The 18,697-nt window shown below is 35.8% G+C and overlaps 1 protein-coding gene across 3 annotated transcripts in view; it reads left to right on the top strand.

Annotated features, from left to right (window-relative positions):
- The window catches only part of ATF7IP (activating transcription factor 7 interacting protein), a 138,900-nt gene that overhangs the window by 62,185 nt on the left and 58,018 nt on the right, over window positions 1–18,697 (top strand). For all 3 annotated transcript variants that reach the window (XM_030805016.1, XM_030805017.1, XM_030805018.1), the window contains exons 3-5: window positions 6,544–6,630; window positions 8,294–8,439; window positions 10,016–10,153. In XM_030805016.1, the coding sequence (XP_030660876.1) occupies window positions 6,544–6,630; window positions 8,294–8,439; window positions 10,016–10,153 (371 nt within the window). The remainder of the gene's footprint in view (window positions 1–6,543; window positions 6,631–8,293; window positions 8,440–10,015; window positions 10,154–18,697) is intronic.

The following is an 18,697-nucleotide window of genomic DNA, read 5'->3' as shown; positions in this document are numbered from 1 at the left end:
CATCAAGAAATTCTGTTGGTACTACTATCATAATAGATCTAGAGTCCAATTAACAACTGTTATTACTCCTGCTCTGAGTCACCATCATCAGGCCAAAACGGTGCCTGGCACACAGTTAGTGCCCAGTAAATATTTGTAAAGTGAATGAATAATCGATAATGTAAGAGAAGCGTATCATGGAGGACCTTGGTTATAATGCTAAAGCTTTATGATGGCACTGGAATGCCAATAAAGAACTTCAAGCAGAGGAGAATGAAATTTACATTTTGGAAAGATAATAGGTGACAGTGTTGAGAATGGATTTCACTCATCCATTTTCTATAAGTGTTTATACAGAGTGTGGCACTAGGGCAAGTCCATAAAAAAGCCTTATAAGTCCTTTAAAAAAAAAAGTCTGTATAAGAAAGCTAAAAAAGCAAATTGCAGCTTATGATTTAATGAGTACCTTTATGTCAGAATCTTGATATTGGAGGGCATCCCACACAAGGCAATTAAGTGCTGAGAGATGAATATTAAGCCATTCATATTGCATACTTTGAAAATTCAAAGTTGGGAATATTTTTGGTTACTTGCCTTTAATCTGATAGTATGCTATTAGCAGGGTAAATTTAGTGATAGATTTAATTTCTTGGCTCATAACTAAACTTTTATTTTGTATCTTTTCCCCTTCCTCTGAAGGTAATTTTGTGTATTTTGAGTTTAAGAATAGTTTCTTAATTGGTTCTTAAATTGTACTCTGTTATCTTTATATGGTGGCAGAATCTGTTGCATGTCATTTATGTTGCTGTACTCCTGTTGAAATGTTACTTAAATAAATGTCTTTATTCTTGACTAATTTTTAATATACTCAGAACACAGAATTATTAGCTGAAGTACTAAAGTCGGCTTCGGTACTGGCTCTTCCTTCTAGCTACTAACATCTATGAGTGTAGTAAAAGGAAAATAGCATAACCTTCTGTCATTTCAGGCACTTGTTTAGCAAATATGTTTTAAATAGAGCAATTGTGATGTGTATTAGCAACAAGAAATAATGAAAGATACAGCAAATAGAAAAGCTATTTTAATTTTACAAAAGTAGAAGAAAGAACTAAAAAAGTGTTGCATATATACCTTAATAGGTCTAGAGACATTATTGAATTGTGGCATAGTACTATGTTATAACTAATACTAAATTATTAAAATGATAATCTGTTTAAAGAGGATAGCAAAATAAAGATTTATCTCTCTGGGAAAGTTCAAACACTAGAGGAACTTCATCTCCATACCATATACTTTCCTCTAACTACTATTTCATCTCTTTCCTTTCTTTTAGGGCCATTCTTCAAGTTATATTAACAAAGCTAGGACCATTTCTTCTTCTGTTAGCCCTTCCACTTAATTGGATTTTGATTTCTGCCTTGGTAGCTGCCCCCTCCCCCTCCTAATTTTTCTCAGTGAAATGACATTGATGACCATGTTATTAAATCCGGGGACATCTTTTCTTTGTCTTATCTATTCTTCCATACTTGGATGACCTCTTAATAGCAGTTCTTCCCTCTTGAGACTCTCCTTAGCTGTTGGGTTACTGCATTCTCCATCTTCCCTTCTTTTTTGGTCTTTCTCATTCTATTTCTTGTGGAAAAATAGGGATAGGCTTCCTCTACATGCTTTTTCTTCTTAAACATAAGATTTTTGAAGAGAAAAATCTGTTTTAGAGTGAACTAGATTTTTTTTTACATTAAACGCTGACATAGTTTCCTTGCAGATTTTATTTCAGATTAAAATAAAAATCTGTGGTTGATATTTTCCTCCCCTTGTTCATTGGATCTTTAAGGTAAATAAAATAAACATAAACTGATGCTAATGAGGATAATTACATTAGACTAGAATTTGAGACTTCCTTCTGTTTTTGCTGTAGGTTAGTATTGACAGAATTGGCATGATTTAGTCAATTTACTGTTAATTTATTGTCACTGTTTATTGTGTTCAGTTAAAATTCTTTGTCATCTCAATCCATTTATTAAGCTGTTACTTATGTGCTTGGCTTCTCTTTGTGGAGCTTCTTAGTTCTATACACTAGTGTGCAAGTTGCAGATTTTTCTTTTCAGAGTTGAGGAAGACCAAAGATGAAGTAGATTTTGGAAGGAGGTGTGTAGGAGGAAGATCATTTTTCAGATGAGTACTGTTGTCCAAGTTAGATGTGTAAGTCTGGATTTCAGATCAGAGACATGACTTGTATTAGAAAAATATAGTAGATAGCATGTAGCTATTAGGTGACAAGATGAAATCACCTCAGAGTGAGTATACATGGAGAAAAGATCCAAGAATTGTGCTTTTGGCATTTCAGTGTTTAGGGTTGGGGAGATGAGGAAGAACCAACAAAGGAGCTGAGAAAGAGCAGCCCCTGAGGTAGGAAGAAAATGGAGAGATTTTGGTGTTTCAGAAGCCAAGTAAAAACACCGTTTTGAGGAGGGAATAAGGTAACTGTTTACTATATCAAATGCTGCTGTGTGTGCTCATAAGATGGAAGAGAAGTATTTAACAATCTGGAGATCATTGGTGACTTTTACCAAGGGACAGTTTTGGTGAATGGTGGAGTGGAAAACCTGATTTGGGTTTCAGAGAGAATGGGAGGGGAAGAATTGGAGATAATAAAATGGGACTTTCCCCACTAGGTTTTGCTTTTAAAGAGAGTGCAAAAATTCACATAGGAGATATTATTTGCCATTCTTTATTGGTTAAATAAAACTAATACAAAATGTCTGGAAAAGTCACATTACCAGTCATGCCTCATTTTTCTGATAGATCTTGTTAGGTTGAGAATGTTTATATGTTTATTGGCCTTTTGTAATTCCTTATCTGTGAATTGCTTGTTCATCTCCTTTGCCCATTTTTGTAATGGATATTGTCTTTAATTTGTCTGTAGGAATTTCTTGTTTTGTTATAAATATTTTCATGGAGCCAGTAATCTCAATCAGTGAATGGAGTAGACTGGCCTGTGAGCCCTGTTTTTGTAAATAAAGTTTTATTGGAACATAGCTATGGTAATTTGTTTACATGTCACATAGCACTTATTGCTGATTCTTGCAACAAGGACAGAATTAAGAGCTTGTGTCAGAGGTCATGTGGCCCACAAGATTGAAAATATCTATTTTTTGGCCACTTACAAAAAAGATTTGCCAATCTCTGATCTAAGGCAATGGTTTTTGTCCTCCGTTTTTCCTTAGAATAAAGTTCTGTAAAGTATAATTCTGAAATGGGAAACTAAGTCCCCTAATGTAAATTCTATTTTGTAATCCTTTAAAAACACAGTTTTCTACCTTTACTTAATGGAACCTTATTAAAGATAGTAGTCATCTGATAGGTATTAAACATCTAATTTGTCTCAACTATTTCTCAAAGTGTTTGGGATTACCAAAATTATGAGATCTGGTATCTGCCCTTAATGAGCTTACTGTCTAGTCTGCTTGAAAGGAAAGAATATCACACATGGAACTATGAAAACTTGCCAAATTGTGATAAGGCTACACTCAAAAAAATCAGAGGAATTATAACAGAAACTTATCTGTAAGTAAGGACAGATTCTAAAAAAGACATTTTTTTTTTTTTTATGAGTTGGAGTCTCGCTCTGTCACCCAGGCTGGAGTGCAGTGGTGCGATATCGGCTCACTGCAAGCTCCGCCTCCCAGGTTCAAGCGACTCTCCTGTCTCAGCCTCCCGAGCAGCAGGACTACAGGCACATGCCACTACGCACAGCTAATTTTTTATATTTTTAGTAGAGACAGCGTTTCACCATGTTAGCCAGGATGGTCTCGATCTCCTGACCTTGTGATCCGCCCGCCTCGGCCTCCCAAAGTGCTGGGATTACAGATGTGAGCCACCGCACCCGGCAGTAAAAAAAGACATTGTTAACCTACTATTTGGATGAGTTTCAGGAGTCCTAGGAACTACCTGAAATTATGTCTAAAGTTGTCTGTGTACCAAGGGCCTTTGATTATTACTCTGGGTTGAAGGAGACCCATTCTCAGTTTTTCTTCAGGCTTTGTGGACAAAATAAAGTTAAAGAAATATAAGGCCCTACCCGTCTCTGTAGAATCTGTTAATACCATTTTTTAAATCTCAAGTTCTTTCCGTTACATAAAACCCTAGCGTATATTTTAATTCTGTGAATCCTGAGTGTTTTAAGTGTTGGGAATCCAGTAGTATCTTCTAAGCATATCTGGAAACTGGGAGTTGGGTGATAGGAGGAGGTTTTTGAATAAAATGAATCAATCTCAAGCTGAGCTTGACATGTGGAGAGGAAACTAACATGCGTATAAAAGAGGAAAACCATACCAGGCCAATTTACTCTGCTGTGTTCTGGGTGTTCTGGCTTGGAGTCACTCTAATTGGAGCCATGGCTAATTTTGTGCTTTGTGCGATGTGAGGATTTGCTAAATAAAGACTATGTAAACCTTTTATCTCAAGCAACTCAGTTACTCTGTCTCTCTAGAAACTCTGGGGACTAGGAAGCTCAGGAATTACCAACAATGAGTATTAAAATCAGGAAGATATGGAAAAATATGTAGAGAAAAAAATGTGTCTTAATGAGTTTGTGATCTGTTTACAAGAAAGCAAACAAATTTTTATTTCATTGAAACTGAGGTTGAGAGATGAGGTCTTAAAACACTTAAAATGAGCAAAGGGTAGTAAATGGAGAGTTAATTTTCAAATAATTTATTTTGAAGTTCAAAAATAGTTTTAGTAATCCTGTTTACTGTGTTAGCTTGTTTATCTTACAGTGGAAAAAATACTTCTAGCGCCTTAATAGGTATTCATCAATGATCCTCGTCCTTGCCTATTTTCACCTAAAATATCTTTTAAATTTTTTTAACCTTGACTTTTGCTATTAGGGCTGTTGTGATTAAAACCCTGATGATTGGAGAAGAAATGTCATATCAGAATCTTTATATAGCGTGATATACTTTATGATTGTTTATTTAATATTAGTTGCAGAACATGATGAAACATAGCATGCTTTATTGAAGCCACTGAGAAGCAAGTTGCAATGACGTAAGGGGGAAAAATAGAAGTCAAACGTCTTAATGATTTTTTTTTGTAGCTCCCTTATTCTTCATTTAATGAGTAGGTTAGTTGAAGAGACATTGATCGAATGACCAAAAGAATATTTTGGTACCTCTTGGATTTTATTTAATATAATTGTATAGACATTTTTAGCAATATCTTTTGGCAGCACTCTTCAGTTGTTACATTTTATATGACTCGTGCAAATTAACCCTTCTGGGCTAGTCGCGGTGGCTCACGCCTGTAATCCCAGCACTTTGGGAAGCTGAGGTGGGAGGATCACCTGAGATCAGGAGTTTGAGACCAGTCTGCCCAACATGGTGAAATCCTGTCTCTACTAAAAATAAAAAAAAATTAGGCCTGGTACAGTGGCTTATGCCTGTAATCCCAGCACTTTGGGAGGCCGAGGCGGGCGGATCACGAGGGCAAGAGATCAAGATCATCCTGGCCAACATGGTGAAACCGTGTCTCTACTAAAAATACAAAAATTAGCTGGGCCTAGTGGTGGGCGCCTGTAGTCCCAGCTACCTGGGAGGCTGAGGCAGGAGAATTGCTTGAACCTGGGAAGTGGAGGTTGCAGTGAGCCGAGATCATGCTACTGTACACTAGCCTGGTGGCAGAGTAAGACTCTATCTCAAAAACAAACAAACAAACAAACAAACCAATTAGCTGGATGTGGTGGCGGGTGCCTATAATCCCAGCTACTCAGGAGGCTAAGGCAGGAGAATCACTTGAACCTGGGAGGCGGAGGTTGCAGTGAGACGAGATCACCCCACTGCACTCCAGCCTGGGTGACAAGAGCGAAACTCAGTCTCAAAAGAAAAAGAAAAGAAAATTAACCCTTCTGAATGTTTTCCTCATCTATCTAATGACAAAAAGTACAGTTTACAGTGTGAAATTATATTGTGGCTATGTGATAACTATATTAAGCTTAAGCACCTAGCTCAGTTGTTGGCACAGTTATCAAAGTAGGTATATATTTAAAGTTTTTATTATATTTGGGATAGCCTTTCCATTCCTTATTTATGAACTCTCTATACCATAAGCATTAAAGTAACTTAAGGATTCAACCTGTATGTTCAACATATTAGGTGTTTTGAATTTTCCAGTAGTTTGGAATTTTTTTGATAATTGTCACAGGCACTATTTTATTTTTAATTATCGAATGTAAAGGAATCAAAATGCTCTACAGCAGTTGTTTTCACATTTTATTAATGTTATTGATGACAGAAAATTATTAATTTTTAAAAATTACTTAAAATCTATATTAAGATTAAATCCTGTGTTGAGTTTGTTCTGAATTGCAGAACAGTTGAATGTGGACGTGGTCATTCATTTGATCAGTTCCTGCTCCCCTTTTCCCCTCCCCAAATTTTACATTTTGGGACTCTGATTTCATAAAAGGTTAGTTTTGTAACTGGATAGTGACTAAAAATTAAATTAGTGAGCTGTTATGAATTCTAGTAGAAGTAAGATTTTCTTTTCTATATTTGTTAACAGCCGAAGTAGAAAGTAATGAAAAGGACAACAAACCTGAGGAAGAAGAGCAAGTAATACATGAAGAAGATGAAAGACCTTCTGAGAAAAGTATGCATGTATAAACAAACTTGAACTGGGTTGAAAAATAATAATTCATTATTTCTATATTTACAACTGTTTAATATTCTTTTTTTGCCCATGAAATAATTGTAAAATTTTGCAATTTCACAACTATACCATTTCGTTGATGGCTAACTGAAGGATTTCTGAAAGTATGTTTCATACACTTCAATATTTTATTTTGTTTATACCTTTTATTGTTCCACAGAAAGATTTAGCTTAAAATTTACTAAGTTACTGAGTGTTTTGAGATAAATTGTTTTAAGTTTATGTTTAGAGAACGAAACTACAAGAATTTTGTATGGGCTAATGTAAGTGAATGGAAGGATGTATTTTAGTTTACTTAAGGTTCTTTATCTTCATGGGGCCAGATGTAGTGGCTCACACCTGTAATGCCAGCATTTTGGGAGGCCAAGATGGGAGGATTGCTTGAGGCCAGGAATGCAAGACCAGCCTGGGTGACATAGCAAGAACCTGTCTCTACAGAAAAAATATTTGAATTAGCCAGGCATGGTGGCACACACCTGTAGTCTCAGCTACTTGGGAGGCTGCAGTGGGAGTATTGCTTGAGTCCAGGAATTTGAGGTTCCAGTGAGCAATGATTGAGCCACTGTACTCCAGCCTGGGTGACAGAGTGACACCTTGAGAGAGAGAGAGAGAGAAGGAGGGAGGGAGGGAGAGAGGAAGGAAGGAAGGAAGGAAAAGGGAGGGAAAGGTAAGGTTCTTTAGCTTTATGGGAAGGGAGGGAAATGATGGACTGAGTGTCCTTAGGTTTATAGAAAGATCATAGAAGTCAGGAAAGCTGGGTTCAGTAACTCTCCTGTCATGCTGCTCCCCATGTATGACCATGGGTAAGTTAAGATTATAAGAGAAATTGTAGAATAGAGTGAATTTAAAAGTAGGCATATAGATACACATATATACAGAGGGATAGGTATGGTCACATAAGAGCATTTGCGTTTAAAAAGTGTGAAGATATTAGTGTTTTAATTTTTTTAGATATTGAAGAAACCAGATACAATTTGCTTATGATCTCATGAATATTAACAGCACTTGAAACAAATTTTCTAAGTGAAGTCTTCTATATTCTTTATAAATGTACTTTTAATAACATTGATTTTATTTTTATTTGAAATTCATTAGGATATGTTAAGAATAACTATTACTATGCTAGTTTTGTAAGGCTGATGATTAAGAATTTTTTCCTGTACTTATGGAGGAAAAAGAATAAATAATTAAAGCTGTGCACAGTTAAAAATCTGACATGAGAATGAATACTATATTTTGTCAGAGGATTCATGTGCACTGTGACATTTAGTTACAAGAATGAATATGAGATGATTTCATCTACCTTCTTCATGACACAATTGTGAGGCAGTTCTCCTTCTTAGTATGAAGATTTCAAGGAAATTCTATGTTCACAGTGTGCATTGCTTGACCATTAGGAAGTTCTTATTTAGTATATTGAAAGTCATTTGAAGTTTAAAGCTAAAAGCTATATACCTTCTTTTCTGATCTCCAAAACAGTTTACAAAATAGTTGGTTGAGAAGGCTATTATGATAGAAACAATATTTTGCTAAGGATGGATAATATGCGTTAAGAGCTATAAGAAAAACACCTGAGTGTGGTCATTGTGGTTTTTCTTCTCAGATGAATTTTCTAGACGAAAACGTTCTAAATCAGAAGACATGGACAATGTACAGTCTAAACGTCGTCGATATATGGAAGAAGAATATGAGGCGGAATTTCAAGTAAAGATTACAGCCAAAGGAGACATTAACCAGAAACTTCAAAAGGTAATGTGTCAATTATAAGTTATAAACCACATTGAATAAATAGCACCACTATCTTCTTCTAGGTTTCTGACATTATTCTGTATTTTATTGACATAATGTGGTTTATCATAGAAAGAAAGAACTTGAAGAAAGTGGTTGAGCTTTTAAAGTCTATTACTGGCCAGATGTGGTGGATCACCTCTCTAATCCCAACCCTGTGGGAGGCTGAGGTGGGTGGATCACCTGAAGTCAGGAGTTCGAGACCAGCCTGACCAACATGGTGAAACTCTGACTCTACTAAAAATACAAAAATTAGCTGGATGTTGTGGTGGGTGCCTGTAATCCCAGCTACTTGGGAGGCTGAGGCAGGAGAATCACTTGAACCCGGGAGGTGGAGGTTGCAGTGAGCTGAGATCACGCCACTTCACTCCAGCCTGGGTGACAGAGCAAGACTCCATCTTAAAGAAATAATAAATAAATAAATAAGTCTGTTACTATCCTTGATAATTTAATTTTAAAATTCCTTCTGACTTCTTTTTGGCTACATCTTTTTTTTTAAAAAAGGGTTATGATTATCCAAACAAGGGAGACAAGGTAACATTTTTATTTATTTGCTTTGGTAGCAAAACTGAATGTTGTTTTTCAGCTTTTCTTTTTCCTTCTTACATTGAACTTTATCTTATTGTGAAAAGGAAATGTTAGAGTTTTAAATATTAACATTTTAATCTTTGTAAAGCTGGTTTCGTGATTATAAGTCTCTACATTCTAAACTCTTTATTGTGTACTTTAGGGTTAGTATAAAAGTGGTAGAGACAAGGTTTTAAAAGGACTAGAGAAAGGAGTATTTAGAATACGGAGTTTGAAATTTTCCTTACATCTGTTCGACTAGAGATAGAAATAATGAAAATATTCACTATTTTATATGTTTTTCAACACGTGTTCACAAATGTTTGTACAAATGCTTTTCTTAGAGAGGAATATTAAACTTCAATGATAACTAGTTTTTCAAGGTCTTATATATTTAAGGATGACATTTTACAATCAATGTTTTAGGACAAAATTCTTTCATTAAAATATAGTATACATATTTGCACTTTGTAGAAAAAGGAATAGTGAGTCAGTAGAAACTCTCAGTGTTGTTTTTTTCCCCTAGTTTCTTTTTACTTGACATATGGAGATAATAATGCTTATTCAGTCTTTCTTATAGAGCTGTTAGAATTATGAAGGTAGCTATGTGAAAGAATTTTGAAAACTGAGATTTCCTGAGAGTTTACTTCTTTAGAACAGTGTTATTCAAGTATGGTTCATGGGTATGTGCCAGTGTCTTTGTTGTGGACCCATAATGAGCATATGGAACTTTTTAAAAGTTTACTCTTTGGAAATTTTCTATTTTTAGTATGTATTACCCTCTTGAAGTAGATTATATATATATAATAAGTAGAGGATTTTAGCAGATCGTATTGTGTTACAGATTCTAGCATGTTTTATTCATTAAGTTAGTTTGTCATTACTGTCTTCTTGGTACTTAAGAATATTTACTGTTTATTGCTTGCTGGAATGCCTTCTTGGCATAATGAAGGAATATTTGTTTCTTTAGGTTATACAGTGGTTGCTGGAAGAAAAATTGTGTGCGCTGCAGTGTGCTGTATTTGATAAGACTTTGGCAGAACTGAAAACACGAGTGGAAAAGATTGAATGTAACAAGAGGCATAAAACAGTTCTCACTGAACTACAGGTTTGTACATTGACTTGAATCGTATACTCCATGTGTCATTGTTTTTATAACTCATTTTCTGAGATATGTATTTGAGATTGACTATAAAATACATTTAAATTCTAAATATAAGAAGGAAAAGAGTTTGTTTAATTTGCCAGGGCTGCTGTAAAGAAAGTGCAATAAACTGAGTGGTTTAAATAGTAGGAATATTCTGTCTCACAGTTCGCTAGAAGTTGAAGATCAAGGTGTCTGCAGTGTAGGTTCTTTCTGAGGGCTGTGCTGTGAGGAAGAATCTGTTCTGTGCCTTTACTGTAGCTTCTGTTGGTTTGCGGACAGTTCTTTGGCATTATAGAAACATCACCCTGATCTCTGGTTATATCTTTACATGGTGTTGTCCTTGTATGTGTGTCTGTTTGTAAATTTCCCCTTTTTACAAGGACACCAGTCATTGGAGTAGGGGCCCGCTATACTCCAACATGACTTCATCTTAACTAATTACCTCTGCAATGACCTTCTTTACAAATAAGGTCACAGTCTGAAATACTGGAAGTTTAGGCTTCAATATGTGAACTTTTAGGGGACACAGTTCAAACCATAATGGAGACTCAGAAATTCCTGGATTTAATTGAGTGCTTCATATTTTTTTTTCCAGTCACTAAAGGAAGGCTGTCATTTAGCATGCTATAATAAGTACTAAATAATATTTGTTAGGGATTCTTTTTATGTTAATCTACCTCTTTTTGTGGACCTTATGTTTTAAAGATGTTAGTTTAATAACACGTATTTATTAATTTCTACTTGTCATTTTTTATTAAGTACAACTATATCTTAACATACAATACCAGAGCTTCTGGTCAGCTGAAATGAGCACAGAGTAGTGTGCTATAGTAATCTACTTTATTCCAAAGCGAATAAGCTGGTATTTGAATCAGTACATTCATTCCATCATAAGTGTATGGTTCCTATTGGGTTATTTTATATATGAGCATATCCCAAAGATGCTGAGTGGTAAACCCATGTATAGGGCCTTATTTTTCAAAGGAAGGAAAAGTGGCCCATAGAAGTTAAATCACTTTTTCTGTAACGGGTGAAATTTTAGCTAAATAGGATTAGAATTTAAGTGTATCTCCCAGACTGACCTATCTAATTATTAAACTTCATTTTACTAGTACTGTTCAAACTTTTGAATTAAATTTGAAAATGCCTGAAGATTTGAAAGAATAATTGTATTGTTTCTCATCACACCCACGGGTGCAACTATGAAATTGTGTTTTTAAAACCTGAGTTTTTGGCTGGGCATAGTGGCTCACGCCTATGAGCTCAGCACTTTAGGAGGCTGAGGAGGGCAAATCTCTTGAGTCTACAAGTTAGAGACCAGCCTGGCCAATATGGTGAAACCCTGTCTCTACTAAAAATACAAAAAAATTAGCTGGGTATGGTAGTGCGTGCCTGTAGTTCCAGCTACTTTGGAGGCTGAGGCATGAGAATTGCTTGAACCCGGGAGGTGGAGGTTGCAGTGAGCTGAGATCATGCTACTGCACTCCAGCCTGGGCAGCAGAGTGAGACTCTGTCTCCAAAATAAATAAATATATACATACATACATACATACATACTAAAACTGAGTTTTTGACACCTATCATCTCACATATAAGCTGCAATCCAGATTTCTTAACATTTAAATTTGTACTTAAATGTTTCTTGTAGTCTCAGAATTTGAATCTTTTCTGACACCAAGCCAATCATCTTCTCTGCAAATGTTCCTGTTACTGACAATTTCTGAATTCTTGGAAAACTCTTGAAGGAAAATCTTCCCATTGTTCCTCTTATTGGCAGCTCTTGAGTTCTTGGAAACTGATCCCTCTCAGTCATTTCATATACACAGTGAGTTGCCAAGTTACAACTTGATTATTTCCTAGAAAAAATAAATCTCGATTCTTTTCACTTTTCGTTAGGCCATCATTACCCAATTCCTTGATTATAGTAACACCTTTTATGTGAGCACTCTGGTACTAGTTTTTAAGTTCTTTCTGGTCCTTCCAAAGCATTGTATTAATTTTTCTAAAATACTGATTACTTCAGTCTTTATAGTCCAAGTTCCTCAATTGTGTACCAGTAAAACCAGTATTCATTTTTAAAATTTTTAAATTTTAATCTCTTAGTTTTCAATCCACTTTTTCTAATATCCACCAGTTGCTTCACTGTCCTACAGGGTACTATTAATGTTTATTGTATTTTGATACCAGGCTTTTGACTTCATATTGTTTCCCCTGTTCACTCACCCATAATCATGTGCCCGATTTAATTCCCATCTCTTTGTGTCTTGTTCCAGTATTTTGTTTTTTTATGGAAATAAAATTCAGATACCAAACTGTTTTAAAGTGTACAATTCATTGTTATTTAGTACATTCATAATTTTGTACAACCACTATCTCTATCTAGTTTCAAAACATTTTTGTCCACTCAAAAGGAAACGTTTTGCCCATTAAACACTCGCTCTTCTTTTCCTCTTACAGTAGCCCTTGGCAACCACTAATCTGCTGTCTCTATCGATTTACCTGTTTTGCACATTTCACATGCCTCTTTCACTTAGCATGTTTTCCAGCTTAATCTGTGTTTGTAGCATGTATGAGTACTTCATTCCTTCTTAGGGCTAAATAATATTCCATTATATGGCGGTATATGCCACATTTTGTTTATACGTTCATCCATTGAATGGCATTTGGGTTGTTCCTACTTTCAGCTATTGCGAATGATGCTGCTTTGAACTTGTATACAATTGTTTGTTTGAATACTTGTTTTCAAATCTTTTAGGAATATACCTAGGTGTGGAATTGTGGGCCATATGGTAATTCTTTGTTTAACTTGCTGAAGAATCACCCAGCTGTTGTCCACAGTGGCTATACCATTTTCTGTTCCCACCAGCAATGTATGAGGGTTCCATTTCTCCACATCCTCACCAATACTTGTTATTTTTACTTTCTTTTTTTTATTATTATAGCATCTGAATGGTATGAAGTGGTATCTCATTAGGGTTTTGATTTGCATTTCCCTAATGATAAATGATGTTGATCAACTTTTCATGTGCTTGTTGATCAATCATATGTGCTTGTTTATAGAAATGTCTGTTAAAGTCCTTTGCCCATTTTTAATTTGGGTTTTTTGCCTTTTTGTTGTTGAGTTGTAAGAATTATTTATATATTCTGGATACCAAAGTCTTTTTTTTTTTTTTTTTTTTTCTCGAGACGGAGTCTCCTGCCAGTTCCCAGGCTGGAGTGCAATGGTGTGATCATGGCTCACTGCAAGCTCCGCCTCCCGGGCTCATGCTGTTATCCTGCCTCAGCCTCCCGAGCAGCTGGGACTACAGGTGCCCGCCACCACGCCCAGCCAATTTTTTGTATTTTTAGTAGAGATGGGGTTTCACCATGTTAGCCAGGGTGGTCTCAATTTCCTGACCTTGTGATCTGCCCACCTTGGCCTCCCAAAGTGCTGCGATTACAGGTGTGAGCCACTGCGCCCGGCCCAGGATACCAAGCTCTTATTAGATATATGATTGCAAATATTTTCTCCCATTCTGTAATTTGTCTACAACTTCTTGATAATGCCTTTTGATGCACAAAACTTTTAAATTTTGATGAAGTCTTACAGATGGTATATAGTTTGGTCATGATTTATTATCAGTTCCACCAATCTCTACCTTTTAATCAAGGAGTTTATTTACATTTAAAGTAGTTACTAATAAGGAAGAACTTCTGCAATTTTACTTTTCTTCTATATCTGATACCTTTTTTGTTTCTACTTTCTCCATTACTGCCTTGTTTTGCAATTGATTTTTTCCTAGTATATCATTTTGATTCCTTCTTGTTTCTCTTCCTATATATATTTTTAGTTTTTTTCCTTAGTGGTTACCCTGGGGATTACACTTAACATCTTAACTTTGTAACAGTTAGGTTTCAATTAATATCTACTTATTTTCAGTAGCATACAAAATCAAGTATCATTATGATTGTGCTCTAGAGAGGGAAATATGTTTTTTTGGTGTAGATACTACCCATGTGGCAATTGTTGGCAACCGTTCTACCCACATTTTGCTGCCTATTTTGCAATGCGTACATAGTTCAGTCTGATTCTGCCCTTCACTCTGGGCATAGTAACACTTAGCAAATCGAGTCCTGTTACAACAAATATAAAGCATAGTGCAAGATCATGAGAGGAGTTTGTTGAGATCAGTTGTGCTCATTTTGACCAAATTTATGTGGTGCAGTTGGTTTGGAAATAAAACTTTCAATTTGTTCTTACTGCGTATTTCAGAACAATTTCCTGTTAGCTAATATGATATTTTGACTTTTGGCTTAATATGTTTTAGTATAATTATCCAGGGACAAATTGTTCAGTTGAATACATCTAAGACAAATTGTACTATTGGTCTGATAAATCTTTGACCTAGAAATAAAATAAGTACAAATAAACTGCACAAGAATTAGAAAAGGAGACAAGATCCAGAAGAGATTCTTCAAGAACATTTTTATGTTAACAACCTTGTACCAATGAAATCTGTTGTATATAAAAAGGAAGCAGGAGGCCAGGTGTGATGGCTCATGCTTGTAATCCCAGCACTTTGGGAGGCTGAGACAGGTAGATCACTTGAGGTCAGGAGATCGAGACCAGCCTGGCCAACATAGTGAAACCTCGTCTCTACTAAAAATACAAAAATTAGCTGGGCATGATGGCACGTCCCTGTAATCCCAGCTACTAGCGAGGCTGAGGCAGGAGAATCGCTTGAACCCAGGAGGCGGAGGTTGCAGTTAGCTGAGATTGTGTCCTTGCATTCCAGCCTGGGCAACAGAGCAAGACTCTGTCTCAAAAAAGGAAGCAGGAAAGCTAGGTTTTGAGGAACTCTATCAAAACTATAGTCAAAGATCTATTTCTGAAGAAGTCCTGGAACCCGAAAAGCTTTGCCAGATAATTCTGACAAATCGTTGAGGAACAGGTAATTCTTGTCTGATGTAAACTGTTTCAGGGTATGGAGAAAGGTGAGACTTCCATTAGGTGAAGTAAGCCCATCTGTGAAACCTCTAGCACAAGAAGAGAAAAAAAACATAGTTTAGTTTTATTCCCCAGCATAGATTTCTCTTATGAATGCAAACATGGTTCAGTATTAACAATTATATGTCACTCTGCTAATGTAGGAAAGGTGAAAAATAATGTGATCATCTCAGTACATGCCAAATCAGGATTTGTTAAAATTCACTGGTCATTCATGGAAAAAATAGGAGGTAAATACCTTGAATCTCTTAAAGGGTGCTTTCAGAAACCTGTTGTAAATATCATATTTAATAATGGATTATTGGAAATATTTCTACCAAAGTTGAGAATGAGACAATGCCTATTAATAGATGTTGCTATTTAGAGCTTTGATGTCAGTCTTGGGCAATACAATGAGGCAGGAAAAAGAAATGAGTAATAATTGGTAAGTGGGAACCCAATAGAATTAAGTTGGCAAACTGTTGAATGAAGAAGGAAATATAGCAACTACCTCATAGAAGGACAACATATTCTAATAGTTTTCCCTATATCAACAATGACCAATTAGAAAATATAATGAGAAAAAGGTTTCACATATGGTAGTTATTTAAAAATGAGTAAGCACTTAAGAGTAAACCTAAAAATAAAATTTTGAGACCATTATGAAGAAAAAGAACAAGAAAACAGGAGTCAGCAGTGATTAGTACTATGCTCTTAGATAGGAAGACTTGATTCCTCTCAAATCACAGTATAGTTCAAATTCATAATACTCGGAATTTCAACTAGATTTCTTACGGAAATGGAAAAGCTGTCAACACACTCTGGAATATAACATTCCATTGGTTATGACTTAGAAAATGCCATTTTAAGTAGATTTAACTGAAAATGTCTATTTTACTTTTCCTTTCAGCCTTGGCTCCTGTTCCCTATCAATGAAGTAAATTTATGACAGCCTAATACGGAGACAGTTTTAAATAATAGAAACTGTGGGTCTGTTTATTTACTTGCTTTTATGAGCAGTAATATTTTGTTGTAGGCCAACCTTGATGTTAAGGAAACCGCTTTTTTTTGTAGACAGAGTTATTTCCTAAGAGGTTTCCTGGGTACATATGCAGTGAAATTCTTGGTTTGTCTAGTTTCCCAAATAAAACCCAATGTAATAGAATATTACTTTTCTGGAGTTACAAAAATGACGTGTTTATTCGTTTTTTAAAAATGTCTCAGAATATTTACCAAAATAGCCATTCTTAGACACAGTATGGCAGATATTTTGAATTATAATTTAAAAAGAATTGTACAGCTTCCTGTGTAAAAACAAAAAGGCTGCTCTTTGATTTCTCTGTTTTATAATATTAAATATCAGAAAACTATAAATCAGTGTCCACATTTTGAGTTTGTTTTTCTGCTACTGGTTTCATTTTTAAAATGATAATTCTTTTAAAAAAGAGTTTGAATACCACAAATCTATATGATGTGAAAGTGAGGTCCTTAGTTCACTTTCTTTCCCACTTTCTGCCAATCATAGCTTCCAGGGGTGACTACTTTTAACCGTGGAATGTATCCTTGTATTTCTTTTTCTATACATGTAACATATACAAGATGATTTTGGGGGGGGCTTAGGTAAAAACAGAATAATAATATTTTGCATACTATGCAATTTTTAGTATAACCACCTAGATTTTTTCTTTTTTTTTTTTTTTTTTGAGACAGAGTCTCGCTCTATCATCCAGGCTGGAGTGCAGTGGTGCGATCTTGGCTCACTGCAGCCTCTGCCTCCTGATTCAAGCAATTCTCCTGCCTCAGCCTCCCGAAGAGCTGGGACTACAGGCGCGCGCTACCACGCCTGGCTAATTTTTGTATTTTTAGTAGAGATGGGTTTTCACCATGTTGACCAGGCTGGTCTTGAACTCCTGACCTTGTGATCCACCTGTCTCGGCCTCCCAAAGTGCTGGGATTACAGGCATGAGCCACTGCGCCTGGCCCCACCTAGATAATTTGACTAAAGAAAAAATGACATTCTCGCATAAGCTGGGGTACAGAAAATAGCTTCCCTTTCCCATGTACCTTTCCTTTCTTTTTCTTTTTCTTTCGTTCTTTTTTTTTTGTTTTGAGAGTCTCGCTTGTCACCCATCCGCCCACTTTGGCCTTCCAAAGTGCTGGGATTACAGGCGTGAGCCACTGCACCCAGCTTTCCCATATACCTTTTTGGAAAGTTATTTGAGATATTTTAGTAATCAGAAAGGTAAATCCATGTTAAGGATACGAAATTATGCTTTATGATCTTGAGCCTTAATTAACATGCGTAAATAACTAAGTCCTTAGGAAAATCTTTACCTTTGAGAGTCATAGGTAACTGATTGCCTAGGCCATAATGTTGGACTTAAGCACATTTTAAGATTTGGGGTCTCCTCTAGAAGTGACTGCTTTCTGAAAGAAACTTTAAAAGTAAATCATAACATTTTCTCATTTTTATGAAATGTATGCCCTTATTGGATAAAAGAAATTCTCTGGCAGAGCTCTTCCTTAGGTAGGGCCTCATGAATACACTCAGAAGTTTAATTTTCTTGAAAATATGTTTAATTTAAAATGGCTTCAGCAGCAGCAGTAACAGAAACAGTTGAATATTACGTCTATGCTTAGTAAAAGACTGAAAGGAAATACAACCAAATATTCATGTGGTGAAAAGATAATTTTTATTTTTCTTTTTGTTCTGCTTTTTTTTTTTTCTCAGATTTCCTTTCAATATATATTTGGGCAAAATATGTGATCAGGGAGTTTGTATAAGTACAACAAATGATTAATAATCTCACTGACCATGTTGACACAAACAAGGTAACGGGTTTTTTTGTTTGTTTGTTTTTTGTTTTTTTTTGAGACACAGTCTCACTCTGTTGCCCAGGCTGGAGTGCAGTGGCGTGATCTTGGCTCACTGCAACCTCTGCCTCCCGGGTTCAAGCGATACTCCTGCTTCAGCCTCCTGAGTAACTGGGATTACAGGCACGTGCCACCACACCTGGCCAATTTTGTATTTTTAGTAGAGATGAGGTTTCACCATTTTGGCCAGGCTGGTCTCAAACTCTTGGCCTCAGGTGATCCACCCGCCTCGGCCTCCTAAAGTGCTGGGATTACAGGTGTGAGCCACCATGCCTAGCCAAGGTAATGTTTTTATCAGATTGTTAAAGACTAACAGAATATGTAATTTAATTTGTGAAAAAGTAATATATGAGTATTCATCTACACTTCTGTTGAAAGTGTCACAGTAAAGCCTACACATCTATCCGTATGTAGTATTGGCAAGGGATCTTTTATGACTTACAGATATGTCCACTTTATAATTCTCAGTGAGAAAATCAAGTGTGATTACAACTGTGTTAAAAAAATAAAACACAGGCTTACATATTCAGGAATGTACTGGTAAGTGAGCAACACTCACAGTTTGAGGAAGAAATAGGCTAACCTAATTAAGAGTGTTTACATCTGAGTATTGAATTTAGGGGTCACTTAGTTTTAGTCATAACTGTATTTTCCAAGTGTATAGT

This window comes from Nomascus leucogenys, chromosome 23, assembly GCF_006542625.1.
Source record: "Nomascus leucogenys isolate Asia chromosome 23, Asia_NLE_v1, whole genome shotgun sequence".
NCBI classification, from domain to species: Eukaryota; Metazoa; Chordata; class Mammalia; order Primates; family Hylobatidae; genus Nomascus; species Nomascus leucogenys.
This window is presented reverse-complemented; position numbering and strand designations above follow the sequence as displayed.